Source organism: Ursus maritimus, unplaced genomic scaffold, assembly GCF_017311325.1.
Source record: "Ursus maritimus isolate PB19 unplaced genomic scaffold, ASM1731132v1 scaffold_24, whole genome shotgun sequence".
In the NCBI taxonomy this organism is placed as follows: domain Eukaryota; kingdom Metazoa; phylum Chordata; class Mammalia; order Carnivora; family Ursidae; genus Ursus; species Ursus maritimus.
In genome coordinates, this window is record NW_024424897.1 from 20,500,738 (window position 1) to 20,526,888 (window position 26,151).

Sequence of the window (26,151 nt, forward strand, 5' to 3'; positions counted from 1 at the left end):
CTGAATAAAAAAAAATACAGGGAGACCCTGCCACGTGAGTCTTGGATATCCCGTTTTTACACTCAGGGTCACTGACATAGTATAATTTGGAAAGGGTCACTGAAATCGCGTAATTTGTTTGATTTACTTCGTACAAAGCTTAAAGGACAGTGTATTGTCAATTCCTGAATGAGCTAGTCTGCCCCCAGCTCACTGCTGCCTAACTCCCCCTAAATGCCTTGTCTGTGTTGAACATTTCATGGGTCAAATCAGTATCTGAGAAGGGATAGAGGATAACTTTTGAGCGGGGAATGGGTCATTAGCAGAGATGGACTATTCCCTGTACAATCAAAGTGACTGATTCTGTCATTAAATAATTCTATTCTTTCCCCAAAAGGACACGGGCGAAACACATAATTCAGTGTGATCTACTTTTGAAAGCTCTGTAGGACTTTCCATAGAAATACGTTCCTAGATGAAAACAAATGTTATCCTGATTTTGATTTGATTTAGGATGACAGGGTTTAGAAGTCAAGGATTTTCTATCATTGGGGCAAGAAGCTACTGTTTGGTTCATACTATATTCATTCATTCATTCATTCATTCATTCATTCAACACGTACTTGTTGAGCATCACCCTGCACCAGGCACTGCGGAGGATAAACTGAGTATGATTGGCTCTATAGCTGAGCTCATTTAGTTCTTTCTTTCATGTTTTCATTGATTGAGCATTTCCTGTGAGTCAGATGCTGTGTTGGGAATTACAGAGAGGAACAAGACAAAAATAATAAGGCAAAATCCCTGCTTCCAAGGGTCTCCTACATAAGTCGGCAACAGAGCACACTATGAAGAGGGCTATGTTCAAGGTAAACTGAGGATTCAGTGTGAGTGGAGAAGACAAACTGACTGAATGTCCTGGGAAGCTGGAGGAAGTTTCCACTTGAAGGCAACTCTTCAGCTGAGAAGCATGAACCCCCAGGGATACACTTGACCTTCAGAATGTTTCAGAATTAGGGTATTTAATAATAGATTGTCAATGTGAAAAATAATGCAGAGTTGTCAATACTTCCCTACTTTTTACAAGATTTATTTATTTACTTATATGAGAGAGAGAGCCTGAGCAGGGAGAGGGGCAGAGGGAGAGGAAGAGGGCGAAAGGGACAAGCAGATTCCATGCAGAGTGCAGAGCCCGACACGGGGCTTGACCTCACAACCCTGAGATCGTGACCTGAGCCGAAATGAGGAGTCAGATGCTCAACTGACTGAGCCACTCAGGCACCCCAATATTTACCTATTTATATTGCATAAAATCTGTGAAGTGGACCAAATAAATAGTTTGACAATAAGTTATTCAGAATTTCATATTTTCTCAACTTGCTAAATCGTCCACTCTATAAGATTCTTCGATTGCATTTTTCTCCTTTCCACAAAACATACCTTTGCCCCAGAACCATCTCCAGCCAAGTCAGTGAGAGATTTGTTAGCTTCACATCCACAGGATATGGTCCCCTGAGAAGCTCAGAGGAATGGACTCCTAACATTGCAGGGAAATCCACAAGCCTATGGAGGCACAGGATGGAGGAGATGGTTCCTAGTCCGATGTTCCAGGGACCTAATCAGCCAGAATCATCACTCAAAGATGAGGCTGTGGAGGACCAAGGGGCTTCTGAATGCTGGAGCAGAGCAACATCTGAACCCAACCAGGTCAGCACAAATGTCATAGACTTCTGAAGGGGGAAATGGAGCCCAAGGGTGCCAAACTCTCGCAAAATACCAAGCATTTTTTGTTTGTAGAAAGGCTTCTTAAAAAAAAAAAAACCTAGCTTACAAAAATTATACACATAGACCACACATCTTGTGAAAACTTGAAACAGAAGAGAAGCCTACACCATGCAAATAGTCCTCCCCCACAAATTAGTTTCCATATGTATACAGAGGAGAAGGGGCATGTTTTGAGGTTCTAACAGACGATCCTCACTATATTTCCTTGTACCCTGGGCCCTTCTGATAGCTGTAGCCCAAGCAGCACCCAATGATTTGGGAAGGGGATGGCACAGCAGAAGGCAGGGAAGAGGTTTTGAGCCTCATGAGTCCAAGCCCTGAGTTGACAAGAGAATGAACTTGGACAAGATGAGTAAGGGGAAACGTCTCGCCCTCTAATTAGAGGAAGGCATGTTGGGATCGAGGAACCAAGAGGAGGGGAAGGAGAATTTAGATGCTGGTGGATCCCCTGCTTGTCCTACCCCTTCTCCCAGGCTGGGATACAGAGTCAAGGGCAGGAGGGTAATAGGTTGGGGGATGTAGGTCCAGAGGGCATCTGTTATCCCTTTCCCAGGTAGAACCTGGAGAGGCACCGAGACCCGAGGGGAGAAATAGTTCATGGGGAGTCTGTACAGAAGGGCCTGAGAAAATGTCATAGACAATCCGGAGGCCTAGGGTGGTAGTGAAGCTGAACTATGATTGTGAATCAGAGAGTAGCACGAACGGTGCAAAGGGAACCCTGAGAGCTCAAGGGCCATGTGGGTGAGAAAATGACGATGCCCTGGCAACACTGGGGTGTTCTGATAGCTGAGAACTGGGCAGGAGGACCCACATGGATTTCTGTTGCAGTGTGGATGGAGGAAAATGCCAAGGGCCAATCCCTGCCCACCTCCTGTCTCCCAATATCCTGGAAAAAGGGCCCCTGGAACTCGGGGCAACCTCTTGGGAAGGGATCCTCAAGACGACCGAGATTAAGGTTCTGCCACTTGGTGTCGTGTGAGATGAAGGTTAAAAGTACAATTTAGTTCAAGCACAAGAAAGTAAAGTTCCCTATCTTTCACACTTAACTTTATGGTCTGAGATTCATTCTCGCTATAAATGAAGCCCACATACATCCCTCTTTGGGTAAATATAAAAAGTAGCTTACTGGGTATCTTGTCGAGCATTTGGCCTTTTCTTTACTGAAACTTAACACCGCAGGTGTCATTTCTATGTCAGTATATCTAGATCTCTCTTTATCTACCTCACTATTTGCAATGGCTGCAAGCTTTTCACTATACACATTTAGTACAATTCACTTAACCAGGCTTCTTTTGGTGGGTGTTTCATTTCTCTCTAGTCTGCTATGATTCCCCAGATATTGCAATAAATATTCTTGTTATTCTTGTACACGTGTCTATGTAAGTGTGCCGGGGATAATTCCTGGAAGTGGAATTACTGGGTCACAGGGTATGTGCAATTGCAATTTGCATAGATATTGCTAAACAGCCTTGAAGAGGCTGCATGATTTACGGCCCCCCCACAGTGTTTGACAATGCCTGTTTTTCTACTCCTTGCCAACACTGTGACATTAAGCTTTTTGATCTTTCCTCATTTAAATAGGTACAAAATGGTAATTTAATAAGCATTTTTGAATTTTCAATGACGTGAGCATCTAAACCCATGATTAAAGGCCACTTGAAAAAAACCAGCTAATACTTATTTAGTGTTTACTCTGCCATGTGCTGGATACTATTTTAAATGATTTATAGAGATCAAATTCTTGAAGAGTTAAAACAAGTCTATGAACTAGATGCTATTACTGCCTCTGTTTTGCATATGTAGAAACCATAGCACAGAAAGGTCAAGCCACCAGGCCAAGTTTTTACAGCTAGTAAATGGTAGAACCAGGATCTGAATCCAGGCAGGCTGGCTCCAGAGGTCTTGGTCTTAACCACACTACGTCCTGCGTTAAAGGGCTTCGGAATGGGCCTGGGAGGAGATCAATAAGGGTAAACGTGCTGGCCTAGAATGTGAATAAAGGAACCCTGTTACCAGGGGATGAAGGAGAGAGGAAGTGCAGACAATTGTTTTTGTCAGCTACCTCTGATGCCCTGGAGACCTGGGTCAAGAATAAAGCAGACTGCTACTACTAAAGACCCTTAAAGTCGGACTAAAGATTTCCAAGTAATCATATCATAAAATCCCACTTCATAGAGAAGACAATGGCAGCTTTCGGTCTTTTTCAAAGCCTCTCGAGGCTGACTTCTGAGACCACAAAAGATCCCTGAGGGTGTTCATCCTGGAACCCCCTTGCCCAGTGTGTCTGAGGGGGTACAGGCACCGCTGGGCCAGGGTAGACCACCTGTTGTGGTTTGCCAGCCTCTTCCGGGTGCAACACACACCGTGCACGCTGCCTGTGGACAGCACCTGCTTCCTTGGACACCCTCAGAATCTCCTCCTGGCAGCAGATAAGGTAGCCGCAGACCAGATCCTAACCCCTGGGCTGCTCCCACTTCACTGCTTTCTCTTTCACGCAGCGTTGTCTTGGTAGGTCCCCACGCCATGGCGTTGAATGACGCTGTTCTGGACCCAGCGCTCCACCCGCCCCTGAAGACAGACTGCAACTCCAAAACTTTTACTCCCAAAGAGAGATGGGATGGCCCCTGTGAATGAAGGAGGGCGGCAGGACTGCCCCTCTCTTCACAGTTCATCGCCAGGACTTCGTTTCATGCAACCTGGCTCATACGTTATTCTCAGGGGCCAGGGACTCTACAGGGAACAAAAGGAGGCGACCTGGGTTGTCAAGGATGGGTTCCTCCCCAGCTACACAGCATCTCAAACACCGGCCTCTTGCCTTCCACTTACTGCCAGTTCCTTTGAGACAAAAGAAAATCAGCAGAACCCACTTCTCTAAGTGGTGGCATCAGTGTCATTATGCAAAACAGACCACGCCGAGACCGAGCCAGGGCTTTAGACACGGGGGTCAGTGAGGGCATCCACACTCCATCTGTGAAGCCTAAGAAGTAACAAGTGGCGTGGGTCCTGAGATGGAAGGAACCATAATTTCAGTCAATGGGACAAATCCTGCCACAGGGATAGGGCCAAAAGGTGGAGCCTACTTAGCAAATCAAAGGAAACGACTGTAATGGTCCAATTCCCTGGATTAAAGTGATGCATTGTGATGAGGCAAGAGAGAAATAAAGGGGTGTTTGAAGATGGAACTTATGCAGATTGCACCCAGAGGCCTCTGATGGATGGGAAGGCCAGGCCTGGTGATGTCTCCTAATTATGGTGTTTGTAAGGGGTTATGCATTGGTGACCTCGGGGTAACTGGCACTGACCCCAGAGTGGGTTTTCCTTTTGGGAAGAATTCCAGATCTTTTTATTTCTTTTTGAGGGAATTCTAAGAGCCCAGGTTTCACCAATACTCACATCCACTGCCTTCCATTTGGTTTTTTTGGGGATACTTATTCTTGAATTTTAGAGATTAGAGAAGAGAACTATTGATATTCTTCCGGGATGTTCTCCGATGAGCTCTTCCTCCCTCTACTTTCCCTCTAGCACTCTGGAGGGGTGACTTCTGACCCCAAACCACATGGTTCTTTGGTCCCTTGGCTCTAACAAAAATCTCTGGTATGTGAGGTGTATTTTAGACTCTCGAGTTTTGAGTATAACTTTTCTATGTGCATTTTTTCGTCCTCTCTGCTCCGTGTCTAAACATCTTCCTTTGCTGGAACACAAGGACCCTCAGATATTTTATTTCTTGTCACATCAGCTTCTTGCCCAACAACTAAGCCTCCTGCAGCAAAGCAACAACACAGGCAGCACACAGGTTGTTCTAATCGGGGCTCATGGCAGGATGGAAAGAGAATGAATGGGCTCTATGGATATGAGACTGAATCAAGCTCTTGACAACTTATTTCTCTGTGAATTGGAAGATGGACTTTAGTTTCTTCATCTGCACACCGAGGCTGTGAATAGCTGCCTCACAGGTAGTAAGGATTAAATAGGAAAGAACACTGCAGCATAGCTATTACACCCTACATCCTCATAAATGTGAGTTCTTGAACAGTTCTTTAAATATACCTTGAACTCTGGTCCCAGTTCCCTTTGCTGGATCAAATAAAGTTTTTTGTTTTTGTTTTTGTTGGTTTGTTTGTCAGTAGCTTCCCTCTAGATACATCCTTGGTCAGGACCACGGATCTTCTCTTTCACCAACTCCCATTGATCAATGGTTCTCATTCAAGTTTGTTGAAGACACCCTGAGATTTCTGGGGTACTGTTTTTTCCCTGAAGAATAGGGACCATTGCATGTTCAAGAACCAGCACACTGCCCAAGTTCTAGGGAATGTTCAGGAAACATGCTGAACAAATGAATGACTGAAAACTGATTCTGACTAGTCAACCAAAACTTAGCTAGCATTAATGTTTCTTTTTTTTTTTTTTAAGATTTTATTTATTTATTCGACAGAGATAGAGACAGCCAGCGAGAGAGGGAACACAAGCAGGGGGAGTAGGAGAGAAAGAAGCAGGCTCATATCAGAAGAGCCTGATGTGGGGCTCGATCCCAGATCGCTGGGATCACGCCCTGAGCCGAAGGCAGATGCTTAACCGCTGTGCCACCCAGGCGCCCCAGCATTAATGTTTCTGGATGCACTGACACTTCAAGAGGAGCGTGCAGTGTAAAGGATAGAAGAAAGAAGAAATGGGGGGCACCTGGGTGGCACAGCGGTTAAGCGTATGCCTTTGGCTCAGGGCGTGATCCCGGCATTACGGGATCAAGCCCCACATCAGGCTCCTCCGCTATGAGCCTGCTTCTTCCTCTCCCACTCCCCCTGCTTGTGTTCCCTCTCTCGCTGGCTGTCTCTATCTCTGTCAAATAAATAAATAAAATCTTTAAAAAAAAATAAAAGAAAAAGAAAGAAGAAATGGGACTACACAATAATCAAGTATCTGTAGACTTACCAGTTTTATAAACTGGTGTTTCTCTTCAAAGGAAAAGCTGCGTGAGTCTAAGCACAGGTGACAGATTCACTGTCCCTCCTGCTACACAAATCATGGACTGAAAGATTCAATCCTTGAGTATGTCCACATCCACAGAGACACTGGCCCAGTCCAGAGATAGGACATTTGGAAGTTGAATTAACTGCTGGTGATTGTTGGGTAAAATAGAAATCTCTGACCTTTCCTCAACAGATAACCTGATATCAAAAATCAAAGGTCACCTCAAATTCATCAACATTCCTTTAATGAGGCGGGGAACTCCTAATGGTAAACTCAACAGCTGAGTAACAGGATGACCATACAACAATAGGGAGAGAATCAAGGCACTGAGGTCAAAGCATGGAGCCAACACCCACCTGGGATGGGGTATAAAAGGCCCAGGAGGGAAGGAGGTTGTCAGACTCAGTGGCTTGGCCTTCTCAGCTGCTCTGAACCTTCTGTGCAACCTCAGCCTAACACCATGACCTCCTGCTACGTCAGCTCATCCCACTGCCCCGGCAGCATCAGGATGCCTGCAGCAACAAATGTCTGTGGGCCCTCCATTGACATTGGGTGCCAGCCTGGGGCAGAGGCCAAGGCTGCATCCCTGTGCCTGTCAGCCACCCTGGCACATGCCAACCGACCGCGTGTCGGGTCAACCCCTCTGGGCCAACCCAGCCTCTGTATGCCCTACAGCTGCTGCACCGCTTGCCCCTTGCCGGGGACTTGCAACATTCCCGGCAACATTGGAGTCTGTGAGAACTATGTGGAAGGTGCTCCCAATGGCCATGAGAAGGTGACCATGAAGTTCCTGAACGATCGCCTGGCCAACTACCTGGAGAAGGTGCGCCAACTGGAGCGGGAGAATGCGGAGCTGGAGACTAAGATCCGAGAGTCCAGCAAATGCCACGAGTCCACCAAGTGTCCAGACTACCAGTCCTACTTCCAGACCATTAAGGAGCTCCAGCAGAAGGTGAGGTTTGGAGTAGCCTGGGGTGTGCTGGGTTGGAGGAAGGTGGAAGGGCATGGCAGGCAAAAAGCTCAAGGAGCTTTGGGTGCTTTGATTCTCTTGAGTATGAGTGTAGATGCCACCTGTAGAGCTGGAGCCCAGAGCATGATGTTTTGTGTGCGAACTGTCTTTCTGCTTTTCCTCAGATCCTGTGCAGCAAGGCTGAGAATACCAGGCTGATTATCCAAATTGACAATGCCAAGCTGGCTGCTGATGACTTTAGAATCAAGTAAGTAGGGCTAAGAAGAGGGTTCAGAGGGACTCCTCTTTTTTATTCTATTTCTAGGTGCCCCTCATGGGACTGGCCCAAAGTAGGTGTTTGAAAATAGTTGCTGACTAGAAGCATGAATGGATCAATACAAAGTGTTCACTTTCTTCCTTTCTAAACCATAACTTAACCTATTACTAGAAATGGTCCTTATACAGGAGAAAGAGAACAAAAGCATTGAAACAAAAAGAGGAAGAATCATCTAGATCAGCCAGGTCCCATGTCATTTTCTCCTCACATCTAGAAGATAAGAGAGCTTTGTGTTACAGCCAGAAACAAAACCAAGTCATTGCAAGAAGAAACTCCCAGTGCACTGGTTGTTGACAGATGCACTGACTCTTGGCCAAATTTATCAGTGGGAGGAATTGTCACTGTAGCTCCTTGGTATCAAGAATTGCAATTGAATGAATGAGAAAGGCATAAAAATCATTCAAAATAATTAATCCATGGGGTAAACTAGAAAACTGTAGGTCCAGAAGGCTTACTTTTAAGCCATTCTTTTTTCCGGCGAAATTATCTTTTATGGCAGAATGAACACTGCATTCTAGTTTGAACACTTAGGTTGAATCCATGTTTTTACTATTAACCAAGGTATACAATCCTGGATAATCCATTTATTCTTTCTTAGCCTCAGTTTCCCATTTCATCCCATCCAGTGGGCATAATGATACTTGTCCCGACTATGAGCTCTGTAGCTACATGATCCAACAGAGTGAATGTTGATTAATTGAGGAAATGAGGATCTAAGTTGGTGGGAACTGGGGGCAGCTGAGAGGGGATGTCCTTGGCATCCTGCTGACCTTGCATCTCCTGTGCTGGAAGGCACGAGAGTGAGTTCTCCCTGCGCCAAGTGGTAGAGGCGGACATGTGCGGGATGCACAAGCTCATGGATGACCTGAGCCTGGCCAAGGCTGACCTGGAGGCGCAGCAGGAGTCCCTGAAGGAGGAGCTGCTCTGCCTCAAGAAAAACCATGAACAGGTCTGGGCCCGGGGCTGCAGACCCTTGGGGGAGGGCACGGGGCAGGAAAGGGAGCACTGCTCACCTGTGGCTCTGGGATTAGGACTTGGGCTCAGTTGGCATCGGGATGAAGGGTTGACCTAAGTCTGGGAGTCAGTCTGACTGTGTGGGAGGTGGCAGAGGGGGAGTTTCTGGTCTGTAAAGGTTTGCCTTGTCAACTGAGGAAGGTGTCCAAATGGGCTCTTCTCAGGGGACCGTGGGCAAGACCTTTTATGTCAGTGCACGAGTGGGGTCTCCCCTCATGCTGTTTGTCTGGGAAGGGGTTCAGGTGCCTTCTGCTCTGTCAAAAGCCCTTTCCTCACTCCGGGTGTGGGTCCTTCTGTTCCTGCAGGAAGTGAGCATTCTGAGGAGCCAGCTGGGGGACAAGCTCCAGATTAAGCTGGACGTTGAGCCCACCGTGGACCTGAGCAGGGTGCTGCAAGAGATGCGGTGCCACTATGAGGCCCTGGTGCAGACCAACCACAATGATCTGGAGGAGTGGTTCCAAGATCAGGTCCTCCCAGGGTGCTGCCTCGGAGCAGGGAGGGACCCAGGCTTCCACCCGGGCAGGGGGGTGATCATGTCTCTGTGCCCTTGTGCTTCAGTCTGAAAGCATCAGCCAGCAGGACATGTCCTGCTCCGAGGAGCTGCGGTGCTGCCAGTCGGAGATCCTGGAGCTGAGACGCACGGTGAACGCCCTGGAGGTGGAGCTTCAGGCCCAGCACAGCCTGGTACGGTCCTCCACCCTCACCACTCTGCTAGAGCCACAGGCCATGGCCTGCTAGCAGCAGCTCTCAGAGTCCTGCTCATCAGTTCCACTGACAAAGCTCAGGGTCTGGGTCCCTCTGTCCTTGGGGGAGGTGCCTTGCTGTCAAGGTTAGTTTGATCCTGGAAAATGGTTCCCTTTACGAGTCAACCCCACCTCCTTTAGAATACCGTGTGGAGGTGCAGACACTCACTCATTCCACAAGGTCTCACTGGGTGTCTACTTGGTCAGGTACTGGGAATCCAGGGATGACCAGGACACTGTTCCTCAAGTTAGATTTTTTGTGGAAAGTCATGATGATATTGGTGGTGATTCCTCTAGAGTTCTGGGACTGTCCTGTGACCTCTTGGCATGTGCCCCCTGGTGAGATTGGCCATGATTTTCACTGGCGAATTTTGGGACACCTCGGTCTCTTACCCCATTATTTCCCATTACAGAAAGATTGTCTGCAGAACTCCCTGTGTGAGGCTGACGCCCGCTTCGGCACCGAGCTGGCCCAGATGCAGATCCTGATCAGCAACGTGGAGGAGCAGCTGTCCGAGATCCGGGCTGACCTGGAGCGGCAGAACCAGGAGTACCAGGTGCTGCTGGACGTCAAGGCCAGGCTGGAGTGCGAGATTGCTACGTACCGGAAACTTCTGGAGAGCGAGGATTGCAAGTATGTGTGATTGGGTCAATTTCTGGGCAAGCCCCATACCTGAATACCAGGGGATTCCACCGGGATCACTGGTGGTTGTGTAAGGAGATCTTATCATAAAGAACAAGCCTCCCTGTGCATACTGGCTTAGTGATGCACTCAGCTCTCTGGTGTGTGCAGATTTTACTGTGGATCGACTGTTACATAAACAATAGCTGGTTCCTAAGCCGAGTCCCCCCAGAGGGCTCCTGGATGTGGAAAGACATAAATGGAAGAGGAACTGCTCATACAGATTTCATGGGGCCCTGTGACTTGGTGGCAGATCCATCCTTTACCCTTTGGTTCTTGCCCTTTCTGGGCATCCCTGAGACATCTTTGTACCCCTGTGTCTAACTCTTCTTCTCTCTCTCCCCCTACAGACTCCCCATCAATCCCTGCTCTACGGCTGCCGCCTGTGTCGTTTGTCCAGGCTGTGCCCCTGCCACCTGTAGCTCTCTCTAAGCCAGTGGCGCCCGCGCTGAGAACCGATTCCGAAGGTCTGAGTGCCAGTGCGGAAGGTCAAGGCCGGCTGCACTGGGGCTAGGATTGCCCTCACCTGCTTCGTCTTCCTTCCAGGAAGACCAAACTCACTGGAGGCATTTTGGCTGAATCAAAGTGTAACAGAAACTTCTCAGCAGTGGCTCCCTGTGAGTCCCTGTGCTGCATTTCTCCCCCAATGCTGTAATTGTCTTTCACTTAAGCTATTGTTTGGTCCCAGTACCTCTTCTGGGATTTTGGTTCTATTCCAATGCTTCAGACTCTCCTAAGATGTAATTGGATTCCTGTACAAAATGGTCAATAAACCTCCTTCCTGCATTAAGTGCTATACTTCTGGTGTTTTGCAGTCTATGTGGTACGACAAAGAGCTCTGGCCCTCAAGACCTTGGGTGGTCATTCGTTCTGACATGTCTTGTTGCTCTCTGGGGCACTGGGGTCTTAGCCTCTGGATGAAGGTCCTTTGCTGACCTTGGATATGTACTTACCTTGGCCATCGATCCCTACGGATCGGTGAAAGGAAGCCACGTTGGCTGCCAGGTTTGAATTCCTTCAGAACAGCTCAGAACTAACATGTCCCTACCCTGATTTTGGCATTTTCAGCCTCTTGGCATTTTGTCCAAGAGCAAAATCACACGACTTAGAGTTCCAGTCCAGCGAAAAGGAGGTCATGCTGAGAATTGCCCAGGCCAGGTCGCCAAGTTTTTTCTCTCACTCAAATTGTCCCTTTTATGGAGGTGTGGCACACCCCTGCTCTCTTAGATTGGGCGTTGGGGGCAGTTGTCTGGGTCCTGAGGATATTTTCCTCCAGGGAGATGTGTGCTCGTCTCCACTGCTGTTGCGTTTGAAGCGCCGATGGTGAGGAACGCAGTTGGCATGAGTGCTCCGAATGCCTGTCTCCCTCTTGGACATGGCTCGGACCCAGGCCCAGCTGGGTCACAGCCAGACATGGCGGGAGAGCACCTGAGAGATTATGTGCCTTCTTTGCTGTGCTCATCAGTTAAGCAACTGGCGTGTGCTGAGCACTTCCAAGAATGAAAATCTCAGATTTCGGCTCACCTGTGTACGCTGGTCCAAAGACCAATGCAGAACTGGTTCTCTTGCATGGTAGCCTAGTATGGGGGAAAGAGCAAGTGCTCTGGAGTTGGGCAGATCTGGGCTCAAATTCCACCCTCTGTGACACTAGTTAAGTGAAATTGGCCAGGCTGCTACACTCTCTTGAGACCTATTCTTCAGTTGTAAAATTAGAAAAATATCATTTCCCCTTCACTGTTGTTGAGGGATAATCCATACAACGCTTCTGGTATAGAGAGGGTGTTCAACGGCTATTGGCTTAATGGGCTCCCTGGGAACCAGGAGGGATGATCTTTTCCTCTTAGAAGGAAAGAGGGACTAAAGATGGGGTAGCAGAACCCATCAGCAGTATCAAGGGTCACGTATTTCCAAGTCGGTGGCCTGGAAGTTTGACCACCCTCCTTGTCCACTTCTAAGCAATAAGGAAAACCAACCACTCTTGTTATGGGAGCTTAGTGTTTCTCTCCAAATGGCCTAACCAAAATAATACAAAAAAAGCATGCTTTGAGCTGTCAGAGGACAAGTGGGCTCTTGTGGGCTTCCTTCTAACAAGTAACTTACAAGAATCACATGCTTTAAGGAGTAGCCATAACCTTTTCATGTGCTAGGGTCATAAGAATCTGACCTGTTCCCGGCTTGCCTGGCCGGGTCACAATCTGAATGCACTCTAATTTGGGACCCGTGTGGCTATTGGGTGTGGTAGGAAAGACAACTGGGACACAGGGGGACTGCCAGCTAGGGAGAGTGGCAGTTGGCTCTCCAGCCTGGCTCAGGGCACCGGGACACTGTGGTTTTACAATCATCCATAATTAAGCCCGAGGGCTCAGGGCGCCCTCTGGTGCAAAACCCAAGCACTTCTCCACTCCCAGACTGGTTCTCTCATCCGTGCATTCCGCGCTGGGCCCTCTGGCCTCCCTGCATCCCACTATCCTCACGGGTTGGACAGATAGGGACCCTAGGTGCAGTATCTAGTTTTGCTTTGGTCGCAGGAACTTCAACCCGGTTGGTTATTTTTCCTCCCCGGAGACTTTTGCTCCCTTGGCTTGGGACCAGATCCAGTTTTGAGCCCACTCGCAAGTACTAGGCCCACTAGTCTTCAGATTACTGCACCTGCACTACCAATGCGTTGATCTGTAATATTTGTTTCCAGGCTTCGCACAAAAACACCAGGCCCCTCCACTCATTGCTGTTTTTTACTCCAAATGCCATTTCTCCCAAATACCAGCAAAGAAAGGAGAGAAGGTGGCTGGCTGCAGGCCCCAGGGACAGAAGCTGGCAGTCACCGTGCAAGCTTTGGGGAAGGGCCCACACTTCCGCTCCCACCACTGTTTACACCCGGAAGCGGAGAATGTCGAGATGGAATTCTGGACTTTTCCGAACGGGAACATTTTTTATTCAGATACTAATTTTTGTGTGACGTGGTCCATGATACCTAAGGCTCCGCCTCGCCACCCACTCGGCGTCCTGCCTTCATCTTCCTGACTAAAAACAAAATCAAATCCGCCCCCTCTGTTGGCCACTTATAATAATCTTCCTGAGCTCATCGTATTGAATCATTTCTTTTCTTTTCACCTAATTTAGTGTTTCTCCACTTTTTTCTCATCCCTGGCTTCTCTTTAACAAATATTAAAAAAAAACCCAACAACCCTCACTTCTCAATCACGTTGTTTTAGCTTTCAAAAATATAAATACCAGACCCAGTCACGGCTAAAAGACAGCTCAGTGAGAATGCAGGCTATTTGTTTTTAAATGACACTCCCTCTAACCAAAATGTCCTCCTCGCCACCTCCCCTCCATCACGGGGAGGGGACCCTCCCTTTGAGCATCGATGCCTGGTTCAGGTATGAGCCTCCAGGCTGACTCAACAGCTCTACCTGCCTGCCAGGTGTAAGAAATCCGAGTGACTCAGGAGAGGGTCTCAGTGAGTCCAAGCAACTCAGGCTGCTCTCGCCTGGCTCCAGGCCTTTCCCTCCGACCTCCTGATGGGCAGTCCCGCTGGGCTACATTTCATTCTCAAAACTTGAATTCAACATCTTCCCCCTTGAGCCAGCTCATTGCCTTGACTTCCTGGCTTCCCTTCCCACCACATTATTGTCCCAGGAACCTAGGGACCTCAAGGACACTATTGGGGTCGCTCCCTCCTTTGACTGCCATATACCGCAAATCACTCAGCCTTGCAGAGTCTTTTAATAGAGTCCTCATGCAACCCCTTGGCCCCCCATCCCTTCCTTCCTGTCGGCACCGCTGGATTTCATCACAGGCTGCTAGGAGCCTTGCAGGAGCCTCCTCCCCTCCCGTCTGCCCCATCTCCTCTGTGCCATGTTTACCCTGCACACACCACCAGCCTTTCACCGTCTCGCTTAATAGTTCCTGAGTGTGTATTATGTACTGGGCCCTGCGGCATGGGCTAGAGAGCACGCAGGACGGAGATTCAGTGCTCCCATCCCAGCGTGCATTCTGGGCAGTACTCTTCTTAAACTGCCACTTTGGTCATCTCTCTTGTCTGCTCGAAACCTCCAGAGGACTCTGCCCTGTCCCCTGCTATACTTCTAGCTCTTGGGGCGAGCGTGAATCCCAGAGGGGACCGCGGCCCTGGTTTGTTGAATGAAGTGTGTGGAAGGAATGGGCATCTGTGGCGGCTGGCTGGGACCTTGGCATGGGCTTGAAGGTCTGGCCGACCTGAGCTAATGTTTCTCCGACTTTCTTTCCTAGTTTTGTGAGTTCAGACAAGTTACCTAAGCGCTCTGAGCTTTTCGCTTACGATGGGATTCTGGCAACCACTTTGCGGTGTGGTTGAAAGTTTAAAGCCCGAGGTACAATTATGGGGAGCACACAGCAGGTGGCCAAACACGATAGTGGGTATCATCTTTGAATATGTAGGTGTGTGTGCGTGAGAGAGAGAGAGAGAGAGAGAGAGAGAGAGTCATGAAATCCTGTGTGAGCGTCAAGCCAGATTCCCAGCGCCCATACAGTGTTTGTATCGCTTCACTTGACTTTCATCTGTCCGCTACAGACATTGTTTCAAGTGGACAGGCTTCGTACCCACAGGCTTGACAAACACTGGATGGGTTTCCCCTCGGGTCCCTCCCTTCTCCTTCTGTCTTAGATGTTCTTATAAAACAAACCTCTGTGCGGAAGAGTAAACTCGGAAGAAAACAAACAGAACTTGCTTCGGATATTAAAGACAACACAGGCTAACACATTTCCAACGTGCCCAGACATTGGCGCCTCTTGAGGGCATCAAACACCAGTTTGCTACATTGTGCTCCCTTTACACAGGCTGACGGTCACCAGGAAGCTCTTCTCTTTCTGTAGAACAGAGGTCCTGTTCTCAAAGTGTGCTCCCCAGACCCCAGAGTCAGTATCACCTGGGAACTTGTTAGAAATACAGACTCTTGGGCCTGACCCCGAACCCGCTGAATCAGATACCCTGGCAGGGGGGGCTGGCAGTCTGCCTTTCCGCAAGCCCTCCCGATGGTTCTGGTGCAGCCTGAAGTTTGAGAATCACCTGTGTAGAAGTCACGAAAATATAAGGAGACCGCTTTTTTTTTTTGCATAAATTACTATAAATTTCAGTTCTATAGGCTTTAAGTATGTGATGCGACTCTTGAGGTCTACATTTTTGTGTCATTCAAAGTTGTTGCTGTCAGGGCAGGCCTCTGTTGGCCACACACTCGCATTCCCGAGGTCGCACCCCTGCTGTTCCGTAGCCCACCAGCACGGTTCTGCTTCGGAGTGTATGCCTGTGCTTATCTTTTTTTCTAGAAAATCCTTTCTCTTTTTCCTCTGCCTGTCCAAATCTTACCTATCTTTCAAGCTCCAGATAAAGTCTCTTGATGTCTCCCCCCACCCCTGCAGCTCTTTCTGTGACTTCTCTTTCCTTTGAGTGACAGGACCTATTTCTCTTTCTGCTCTGAGCTTTTTCAGAGGTGGGGACTTCTCTGATTTGTCACTGCAATCCTCATGGTGCCTTGAGAGGGCTTTAAATATTGGAGGAGCTTCTATGAATATTGAATCACTTGGAGTAGCTCCCTGGGACAAGTTCAGCGATGGTGGTAAACCTTGCCTTGGTGAATATTGCCCATATCTGTACACAGAGTGGTACAGATAGGTACCTACAGATGGGTACGTAACCCATCTGTAACATAGGTTAAGGGGAAATGTTCCCATGGGTCTCACTGATTGTACATGGGACCAGCTGACGGCTGGGTGGATATCATGGCTGAAGAGTTGGAGACACCAGCATACTGCACACAAGGGTCCTGGGCAAGGAGGTTTGCTGGGCCACCTGCTGGCAGCTCATCAGAAATTCCATTCTAGGGCCCTCACTTAAAAGTAGTAGAGACTCCATGGAGTGTATTCATAAGAATGTACTCAGGATGGCGAGGGGGAGTAGAACCATCTGTCGTAACGAGTTGAAGGTCGGCCGTGGGCAGAGTGATTGGATTTATCCTCTGTGGGACCCCATGAGTAAAAGGAGAAAGTAAATTAACTAAAGGCAAACTCTCTGACTTACTTGCTAACATACCACGAGCACCCAGCATCAGAGCCTGCCTGGCACAGAAAGTGGACTCGCTCCACGTTTATTGAATGAATGCAGGAACAAATGAAAGCACAGACATAAACAGCATGGAGGAGGATATGTCTCTCTGCACAAAGGACTTTCTAACAGCCCCCCGTATTGTAAGCCCCCGAAGACACAGCTGGCTGTTATTTGTCTCTTGACTCCAGCCTCTTGCACAAAGCCTGGGAAACTGTAAGCCGCAGGGGCCCAGTTGGCCAATGATGGGATGGGCCTTCTGGAGAGTGGTGGACTGGACAAGGAGTTGGAAGGTTATCAGAAGGGATTTAGTGCCAAAGGGCCTTAGACTAGAAGACTTTGAGATCCCTTTTGGCTCTGATTCCATGTTTTAGGACCACCTAAAACATGTGCCTGCTGCCTCAAGAGCCCTCCTGGTGAAGTCATTCGTCTTAGGAATGGGGTCAAAGCAGCGTCTTCGTTAGCATAGCCTGGAAGCTGGCTGGCTGCCCTTTTCCAGGGCTTGCTGAACAACTGGCCACTGTCTGACTTCTTTACGAATAGAGGAGGCCATAAAGCTTCTGATGCTCTGAGTATGTCTGAAGATTAAGGAAATTTAAATTTTATTTTATAGTCTGCTAAGTAATGGACAATCAAGGTAGGTGCATTTCAAAGAAATGCATGAAGTTTCAAAAGATGAAAGATCAAAGTTCTTGAGTAGGTATCTCCTTAAACAAGGCGAAGAGGGAGTCAGTGGGTGAGAGGACCAGTGTCTTACAAGGAAAGCTGCCAGAAAGGAGGGGGAGGTGCCTGAGAACAGACACCATAAAGTACTAATCGCTGCCACCTTAATTAGCCTATAGACTCTAATACACAAAAACATACTTTTATTTCTTGGGAATCACAGATTACCCTGTTTCATTCACAAAGTTTTTTTTTTTTTCCCCACTTCCCAAACTACTTACTTGTCTCACACTTGCACAGGGAAATCTTAATTGCCCAAATCGGTTTCATTTTAATTCAGTTTAAAATACTTTAATTTCTCCTCTGATGTCTCCTTTGACTCATCGGTAATTAAAATGTGTCTATCCAGTTTTCAGACACCAAAATCAATTTGGAAGTTAGGTTTCTCTTTTGTTGTTGTGGTCTGATGTTGTCCTCAAATGTTTATACAAGAGACTTTCATCTCTTCTCTGTTACTTTCCTTCATAAGGAACCTCATATTTGGGAAGAGTCAGCTTCCAGGGGCAGATGCCCACCTTTGATTTGCCTTTATCTGAAGATTATCTGTGGGATGGTCCTGGCATTCAAGGCTTCCCACAACCTGGACTAAATGCAACTTTCCAGAGCCGGTGTATGTGTCTTCGTTATAAGTCCGCACAGCTATACTATTTGCCATTTCCCAGACATGTTTGATTCTGTTCATTTTGGTCTCCGTGAGAGATGGTCTCTCCCCCAGCCCCTCCTGGAAACCATCATTCAAAACACATTTTAAGTGCTCCCTGTTCCATGAAGTCTTTTTCTGGTCACCCAGTGTGCTCTCTTTTTAAAATCTATGCAGCTTTTTTTTTTAACCCCCTCTCTTATTGCCTTTATAATAAAGGTCATTTACTTTCTTATTCCTCTTACTAAAATCTAAGTCCCTCCTCCGAGCAGGCTAAGTTGTGTCCCACAGTGGAGACCTCTATAGACATCGGCTGAAACAAACTAATTGTGATTTGTTTTGCTTTCCTCAATGTGCCTGACTGATGACTATTTTAGATTTTGCCATGGCGGGAACATTTGGAGGCAGGAAAAGAATACTGGAGTGGCAGAGATTTTGAGGGGATTTTAGGAGACTCTGGTTCTTGATTATCTCACAGACATAGCTGACAGAGAGAAAGAGACATAAGCCACAGAATGTGGGCCACCTGAAGAAGTCCTCATTTTCTCTGTGTTCTAGGACCCTGCCGTGGGGGAAGTATCCTGTGTGGGTGAAGGCCTCTTTCATGAGCTCATTAACTCTTTATAAGAGACAAAAATCACTGACTAATAGAGTGATTGTATGAGAATGAACATAAATATTCATGAGGAAAATGCCTATTTTCTTGCACCAACACCCACTACAGACCTATATAAGGTCTGGAGGAGAAGGAAGGCTTCTACTTCAAGCAAATCCAACCGTGGGCAAAGCACACGTTCGACCTTCAGCACCATGACTTCTCATCGCTGCAGTTCTCTCCGAGGTGGACAGGTTCCAGAGGCCAAGGCTGCATCCCTGTGCCTGTCAGCCACCGTGGCACATGCCAACCGAGCGCGTGTGGGGTCAACCCCTCTGGGCCAACCCAGCCTCTGTATGCCCCACAGCTGCCGCACTGCTTGCCCCTTGCCAGGGACCTGCAACATTCCTGGCAACATTGGAGTCTGTGAGAACTATGCGGAAGGTGTCCCGAATGGCAACGAGAAGGTGACCATGCAGTTCCTGAATGATCGCCTGGCCAACTACCTGGAGAAGGTGCGCCAGCTGGAGCGGGACAATGAGGAGCTGGAGACCAGGATCCGAGAGTCGAGCAAATGCCATGAGTCCACCATGTGTCCAGACTACCAGTCCTACTTCCAGACTATTGAGGAGCTCCAGCAGAAGGTGAGGTTTGTGGTGTTTCGGATCAGGGGTTGGCAAACCGTGGCCCATTTGGCCTACTGACTGCTTTTATAAATAAAGTTTTATTGGTACATGGCCATGATCATTCATTAATGTATTGTGTAGCTGCTTCTGTGCTCTAATGGCAGAGTTGAATAGTTGTGACAGAGATTCATGACCTTCAAAGCCTTGTATATTTACTGTCTGGTCCTTTACAGAAAAACATTACTGACACTTGCACAAAATTTTCAGGGCCTGGATTGGGAGTGGAAACAGAGTTGAAAAAAAATTTGTTTTTTGATTGTGGGAAGAAAATTCCTTGAGTGCAGATGAACAGGAATATGTAAAAGATGAGATGTAGGATTTGATTCTCCAGGATTCTGAGTTTATGTTTACTTAGTCTCAGTACTTACAATTCTAACACTGTAGTTGCAAAAAGAGTGCAACCTAACTTCTGGCGCAGTACGAGGCAGCATGTTCCAATGTCCTTCATGAGCCGTATATGGCCATTCAGTAGCATTGATCTCTTCTGCGTAGCTACTGTCCCCTTTGATAATCAATGCAATGATTCTTAAGAAACTACATCTTCGTTTTGGAGATAGGAAGACAAAGAATGTCAAATAGGAGCCACAGAAACCTGGCTAGATTCACAGAAGACCTTTGGGGAAGTTGACTGACCAGCATAAGGGACTTCTTATAAAGAATGGGTCCCCCTTCGTCTAAACCTTTCATAACCAGCCCATTGTTCTGCCTAGACTTCAGATCTTGTTCATATCAGGCTGAGTATCACGGCTGGCAAAATAAAATTAAGTCTCTGTTATATGTTCAGTTTGCTATTCCTTTCCATCTCCCAGTTCTTTTGGCTGTATGCCTTCCGCCTTTGCCAAGCACCTCATGCACAGCCCCCGCCCTGTATCATGCCAGCATCTCTTACGTTTTTGGGAGTTTGTGTTGTCCAAGGGCATGTTGTCGTTTGAATCTCAGGCCAATGGAACTTCTTTTGACCTGAGGCCATTGATGGCTCTGGAGATAGTGAATTACCAAGCCTACTTTCTTTCCCCAGATCCTGTGCATCAAATCTGAGAACAACAAGCTGGTTGTGCAGATAGACAATGCCAAGCTGGCTGCCGATGACTTCAGGACCAAGTGAGTTGGGGTGGAACAGGCAGAGGGAGGAGCCAGGTGCCTACTCCGACTTCTCTCTTGTGATGCAGTTGGCATCAGAGATATAATTGACCAAGATCCCAAACCAACACTTACAGCAGGAGAAAACAGAGAGCATTGTGCCCAAGATCTTGAAAGAACACTCCTCTGCCCCTCAACTTTGTATAGTTCATAACATGCTTGAGAATGCATCATATACTCGCTGCTATTGTTCCAAAGACCTGGGGAGGTAGGCAGGGCAGTGATGGCTTCATCCTTGTGCAGGTACCGGAGCTCAGGGCCCCGAAGCGACCTGCCTGAAGTCACGTGGCTATTGAGGGATAGAACTGGAACCTGGCCTCATGTTTCCTACCCTGAGGCCATTTCCTACCAAATTCTGCTGTCTCCGTGAGGATATTTCCATACTGCAGCCCAACCAATTTGTGAGCACGAGTAACTCACGACAGAAATCATGCTCCACTGTGTATGATGGAGGCCTTGTGAAGGTCCAAAGGTTTATGCCACCTGAGAAAGTCCAACCTGGGAACAGGAAAGGGCATTGTGTTGTTTTGTCTTTCTTAGAACTCTGTGGAAGCCTCAATCCTCTGGAGCTAAAGAAAGCCATTTCCATCCTCCCATCTGGCATTTGGCTTCTAATCTGAGAGAGAACCCAGGGTCTGTGTCAGTGGGGGGCTTGGAAGAGGAGGGTCTGCAGGGATCACGTGGCCTTGAAAATTGGCTGGTTACTCTGCTGCCTCCCCTTTGGCCATCAGCCCATGAGGGCAGACGCTGGCCTTGCACCTGCCCCAGCACCCTCAGTACTGGCCACTCTGCCTAGTGGTGCTTAGGGTCAAATGAGTGGGGGACACTCCATTGCTTTCTGGGCTGGGAGCGTACCACACAGGACATGCCAGCTCACAATTAGACTGCAGAGGGACGGCCAGTGGAGTGGCTGCTGGTGTCCTGGGGGCCCCTCTGCTCTCTCACCCTGACTCCCGTATCTTTCCTGCTAAAGGTACCAGACGGAGCACTCGCTCTGCCAGCTGGGGGAGGCCGACATCTGTGGCCTGCGCAGGGCGCTGGATGACCTCACACTCGCCAAGAGTGACCTGGAGGCCCAGGTGGAGTCCCTCAAGGAGGAGGTGCTCTGCCTTAAGAAGAACCATGAGCAGGTACATGGCCCTTCATGTAAGACTTTCTGGGGGTGAATTCGGGCTCATTTGGGGGAAGAAATGAAGCTCTTCCTCCTGCTTGGGGTGGAAGCTCTTCAGGCCTGGCCTCGTGGTTGAGCCTCGCAGGCTACGGAGGTGAGCGCCCGCTTTCAGGGGGCACTGGCTCTTCACCCACAGCCTCTGGAAGCATCTAGGCTAACGCAGGTGGTGCCCCATCCTCAGAGGGGCACAGGGAAATCACTGGGGAGGGTGGGAAGTGGGAGATGCGGTTTTGGGGTAGAGGGCAGTGAGGGCTCCACGACTGCGATGTTCTCCTCCTATGCCCACAGGAAGTCCACATTCTGAAGTGCCAGCTGGGGGACAAGCTCCAGATTAAGCTGGACGCTGAGCCCACCGTGGACCTGAGCAGGGTGCTGCAAGAGATGCGGTGCCACTATGAGGCCCTGGTGCAGACCAGCCGCAATGATGTGGAGGAGTGGTTCCAAGACCAGGTGAGCGTGCTGCCTCGGAGCAGGGAGGGACCCAGGCTTCCACTGGGCAGGGGGGTGATCGTGTCTCTGTGCCCTTGTGCTTCAGTCTGAAAGCATCAGCCAGCAGGACATGTCCTGCTCCGAGGAGCTGCGGTGCTGCCAGTCGGAGATCCTGGAGCTGAGACGCACGGTGAACGCCCTGGAAGTGGAGCTTCAGGCCCAGCACACGCTGGTAAGCTCCTCTGCATGCCTGGAAGCCCCAGCTTGGCTCCCACTCCCAAGAGCAGTTCCTGGCTCAGGAGCTGCCTCCCTTAAATACAGACCAGGATACAGTTCAAACTTGACTTCTTGCCTTTGCAAGAACTTTCCCATAGATGTGGATGCTGAGGGAAAGGACATTTACCCATAGGAGGGAGGTCCCGCAAACTTATCCTGAGGTCTACAATGAAGAGCAGTGGCACGTGGTCAGTTCTTCTAGCGGAGGACTGCTAACAGGAGCTGGATTGTTCTCCAGGCCTGGCCACACCTTGGGGTGTCACGGTCTTACTGGAGAGACAGAGGGCTGCAGTCCACGACTTTCCACCGGCTTCCCCCTTTGGTATTACAGAAGGACTGTCTGCAGAAATCCCTGTGTGAGGCTGACGCCCGCTTCGGCACCGAGCTGGCCCAGATGCAGATCCTGATCAGCAACGTGGAGGAGCAGCTGTCCGAGATCCGGGCTGACCTGGAGCGGCAGAACCAGGAGTACCAGGTGCTGCTGGACGTCAAGGCCCGGCTGGAGGGCGAGATCAACACGTACCGGAACCTTCTGGAGAGCGAGGATTGCAAGTGTGTACCCTGATGTTTGTGCCAATGTCATGTGTGAAAGCAGAGCCCTCTTGTGGGGATGATTTGAAAGGAGGGGTGGCATTGCAGACCGCATCTCTGGGGACACACTTGCTACTCGGTAAGCCTGGTGAGCTGCCTGGACGTAGAGGAGGGCGTGCAGGAACTTTACAGCTCATGTCGTCCATGCTGCTGACCATGTTACGTTCCCAGATGCCAGTCGCTGCCACGGGGAGCTGAGATACTGAGAGATCAGTGCATTTAGGTTTTGCTAAAGTCTCTCTGGAAGAAGTATTCTAGTAATAGGGATTCTTCACAGTCATTGTTAAAAAATATTGCTAAGGGCATTTGCAGCCATCCTTTCATTTTGTACTTCCGTTGTTCTGGGCAAAAGCTAAGGTGGATAGAACATCCGTTAAGCAATAAGGAACAAGACTGGAGGCTACGTGTCAATCGGGAGGGCGGCTGACCTCTGCCTGCTCTTGCCTGGCCAGCCTTTCTGCCTTTCTCGTCCGTGTTCCTTTGCCTGTGGCCAGAAGGGCTGGTTTTACACAGGGGCACCGTGAGCTCTGGTCCCAGCTCCACTGTGGGCTTTCTAGGCCTAGCAGGACCTCCAAGGTCTCTAATCCCCTTTTGCTTTTCCGATTCTGAAGTGTCTGTGTACTTTTGTCTTTCTTGCCCTTCTGACGTCAGTGTTTCAAACATCTTTTTCTCTCCACAGGCTCCCTTGCAACCCATGCGCGACCCCAGCCTCCAGCACCCCCCGCCCGGCCCCTGCCGCCTGTACCCCCTGTTCTCCCTGCCTTTCTGGGCCTCCTCGGGCCTCTTGTGGCTCCAGCTCAACAACTCGATGCTGAACCACTCCTCAGCCTGAGGAATCGGGAGATGGGAACCGTCTGCAGCCCCGCGGGCCCCACTCCGCAGGCCTGTCCCCCGCGGCCTTGCTCCCTCGGCCAGCTGGGCGGGAGACAGATGCTGGGCGGGAGACAGATGCTGGGCGGTGCTTCTCTGCTGATGGGCTTTCTAGTCCAGCGGCTCAGCCCCGGCCCCTGGATTTGGGCTTCCTGTCTTTAGGGTGTCTTGAACACTCCTTTTGCTCGCTTCTGTTGCTTCACAGTCTGAGAAGTGGTAGGTAGCCTGGTTTTTATTTTGCTAATAAACTTCGCTTTGGCAGCATGAAGAGCCCAGGGCCTGTGGTCAGTGTCTCCACTCCACGCCAAGAGTGTTGCTGAGGGCCCCTTGAGCCAGCTGTTCCCACAGAAGCAGGGCTTGGGCTCCCTCACTGGAGGGGTCCTGGGAGATGGCAAAGCCAGCCAGGACCACACTTAATAATGGGCCTGCAGCAAAATGGCGCCGTTGAGAGAAACGCAGCTGTTAACTGGGCATCTAAAGCCTATTTAGAGCCAGAGTCACAGAGCTTTTAAAACACACGCACCAACGAAAATCCCCCCGTATCAGGATGAAGCCTCTGGTCCTTGCACAAAGGACAAGCTCAGGTCAGGGGTGCTGCCGGGACCCACGAAGTGAACTTTTGTGATCACAGGCCCGGGATGAGCAAGGCACAGTGCTGGGGCTTTACAGCTCTTGTGACACGGGGTCCTTCCAAAGCCTGCGAGGAGGGAGCAGCTGGTGGCTGAATCAAGACTCGAACCCTGGTCTCTTTGAATTAGGCCCAAAGCCCATACTTGGGAAGCTTTGAAGGGAAAAAAATCAAACAGGAGAAGGTTTAGGGTGGTGGTTCTAAAAGTGTGCTCCTCCATCCGGTCGTACCTGCTTTACTTGGGGGACTTAAGGACATGCAAAGTCTTGGGCCCCACCTCAGACTTTCTGAATGGTCAGTCTGGTTTATTGAGCCTTCCAGGTGATTCTGTGCATCCTCAAGTTTGAGAACCCCTGGGTTAGGGGGTTATTTGGGAACTGAGCCCCTTACGGGCCAGATATACTGTGGAAGGAGTTGGCCTCGGCCTCCTATAGATCCCGTGTGTGAGCAGGGATCAGGACAGCGCCCTTCCCCTCACCCTGTGGAACACTGAACGTGTTGAAGGATGGTGGTTGCTGCGCCTGTCAGACTATCCGTCTAGAAAAGGCCAAACGGGGCTTGGACCTTGTAGGCAGTAGACGCATGAACCAGAAGCTCCACATTTAGGCGGCCATGGCCAAGAACAGCATGCCTCCAGAACGCAGCGTCAGAGCCGGCCAAAGATGGGAAGCAGTGAGTTCCCCATCATTGGAGGCATTCAAGCAGGGTCTTTATAACCACCTGGTAGGGATGTTGAGGAGGTTACTCCGGCATCTGATGGGGCCGGATGAGATGGCTGTAGAGGGTTTTCTAATCCTCCATTTCTACGACCCCCTGCAGTCTAGGTCTTACTCATCATGAGATTACAAGTGTTAAAGCACAGCTGACACGCTGACCCCAAGGGCTGGTTCTTGTCTTCCCTCTGCTCCGTGAGCTCTCCGAATCAGAGCAGCCTGCCGAGAAATTTACAAAGTCCAGCCCATCCTGGTGCAGGACTGACCCTAGTCCCAAGCTCCAAGGGTGGAGAGATCTTAAGCTAGGGCCTGGTTGTTGTGCCTCCAACCGCTCTCAAATCCAGAATCCTATCTGTTGGTAACTGTCTGTGCGGACAGGACCGATTTGCTTGGGAGGCAACAACACTTCCATCACAGGGGATCTGGAAGGGTCAGAGGCTGTCACACCCTTCCCCCCCCCCCCTTACTCTGCCTCTGCTCTTTTTCCCAAGCTGTACAGGTGTTTGGGTCCAGGTGACATCTCTCTCTCTCTTAAAAAGGATTTTTTAAAAAAGATTTTATTTATTCATTTGTGAGAGAGAGAGAGAGAGCACACAAGCAGGGAGAGCAGCAGGCAGAGCAGGCAGAGGGAGAAGCAGGTTCCCCACTGAGCAAGAAGCCAGACACGGGGCTCAATCCCAGGACCCTGGGACCATGACCTGAGCCAAAGGCAGACGCTTAACGACTGAGCCACCCAGGCATCCCAGGTGACACATCTGTGAGGGTAGGTCCCAATAAGAAAGAACAATCTCAATAAGTCTTAATTTAGCACCTCGCCCAAATACCTTTGCCTCTTCCTTTGTACTTAAAAAGCTCCTTTCATCCAACAAGTTCAAAGCGGTCTAATAAAATAAACCCACTTATTCTTGCACCATGACAGTAGGTAAGCATTGTTTTTCCCTTTTAAGGAGAGGGAAAGAAGGTGAGTCATTGAGTGGTTGAGGGATTCTTCTGGTGACATGAAATGAGTCAGTGGGGCCCCAGGGTAATTGACCTGTGTTTCTTAAGTTCACATCCAGTGCTCTGATTATAATTAAAGGAGGAGCTTTGATGAGACATTGTTTGTGTGTGTGTGTGTGTGTGTGTGTGTGTGTGTGGTGTGTGTGTATGTGTGAAGTGG

General features: G+C 49.2%; 2 protein-coding genes across 3 annotated transcripts; both read left to right on the plus strand.

Moving 5' to 3' along the window:
• The first annotated feature begins 1,529 nt into the window (after window positions 1–1,529).
• Window positions 1,530–11,237, plus strand: LOC103672547 (keratin, type I cuticular Ha7-like). Of its 2 annotated transcripts, XM_008701260.1 has the most exons (8): window positions 1,530–1,683; window positions 7,402–7,678; window positions 7,861–7,943; window positions 8,805–8,961; window positions 9,332–9,493; window positions 9,585–9,710; window positions 10,183–10,403; window positions 10,802–11,237. In XM_008701260.1, exons 1-8 carry the CDS (start codon window positions 1,619–1,621, stop codon window positions 10,881–10,883), a joined length of 1,173 nt encoding a protein of 390 aa, XP_008699482.1. In that variant the 5' UTR covers window positions 1,530–1,618; the 3' UTR covers window positions 10,884–11,237. The 2 variants fall into 2 exon arrangements, with proteins under 2 accessions (XP_008699482.1, XP_008699481.1); XM_008701259.2 differs by lacking the exon at window positions 1,530–1,683 and having other exon boundaries at window positions 6,849–7,678.
• Window positions 11,238–18,671: 7,434 nt separating this feature from the next.
• LOC103672546 (keratin, type I cuticular Ha8-like) lies at window positions 18,672–23,915 on the plus strand. The gene is made up of 7 exons (XM_008701258.1): window positions 18,672–19,132; window positions 20,193–20,275; window positions 21,288–21,444; window positions 21,774–21,935; window positions 22,021–22,146; window positions 22,522–22,742; window positions 23,461–23,915. Exons 1-7 carry the CDS (start codon window positions 18,704–18,706, stop codon window positions 23,594–23,596), a joined length of 1,314 nt encoding a protein of 437 aa, XP_008699480.1. The 5' UTR covers window positions 18,672–18,703; the 3' UTR covers window positions 23,597–23,915.
• The last annotated feature ends 2,236 nt before the right edge of the window (window positions 23,916–26,151 follow it).

What these genes read in the sequence shown, in the direction of transcription:
- LOC103672547 (XM_008701259.2), top strand. Translation starts at nt 7,088, where the DNA reads ATGGGGTATAAAAGGCCCAGGAGGGAAGGAGGTTGTCAGACTCAGTGG. An exon ending in TCAAGAAAAACCATGAACAG is followed by an intron (nt 8,962 to 9,331) that starts GTCTGGGCCCGG and finishes CTGTTCCTGCAG; the next exon opens with GAAGTGAGCATTCTGAGGAG. An exon ending in CTGGAGAGCGAGGATTGCAA is followed by an intron (nt 10,404 to 10,801) that starts GTATGTGTGATT and finishes CTCCCCCTACAG; the next exon opens with ACTCCCCATCAATCCCTGCT.
- LOC103672546 (XM_008701258.1), top strand. Translation starts at nt 18,704, where the DNA reads ATGACTTCTCATCGCTGCAGTTCTCTCCGAGGTGGACAGGTTCCAGAG. An exon ending in GCCGATGACTTCAGGACCAA is followed by an intron (nt 20,276 to 21,287) that starts GTGAGTTGGGGT and finishes TTCCTGCTAAAG; the next exon opens with GTACCAGACGGAGCACTCGC. An exon ending in CTGGAGAGCGAGGATTGCAA is followed by an intron (nt 22,743 to 23,460) that starts GTGTGTACCCTG and finishes TTCTCTCCACAG; the next exon opens with GCTCCCTTGCAACCCATGCG.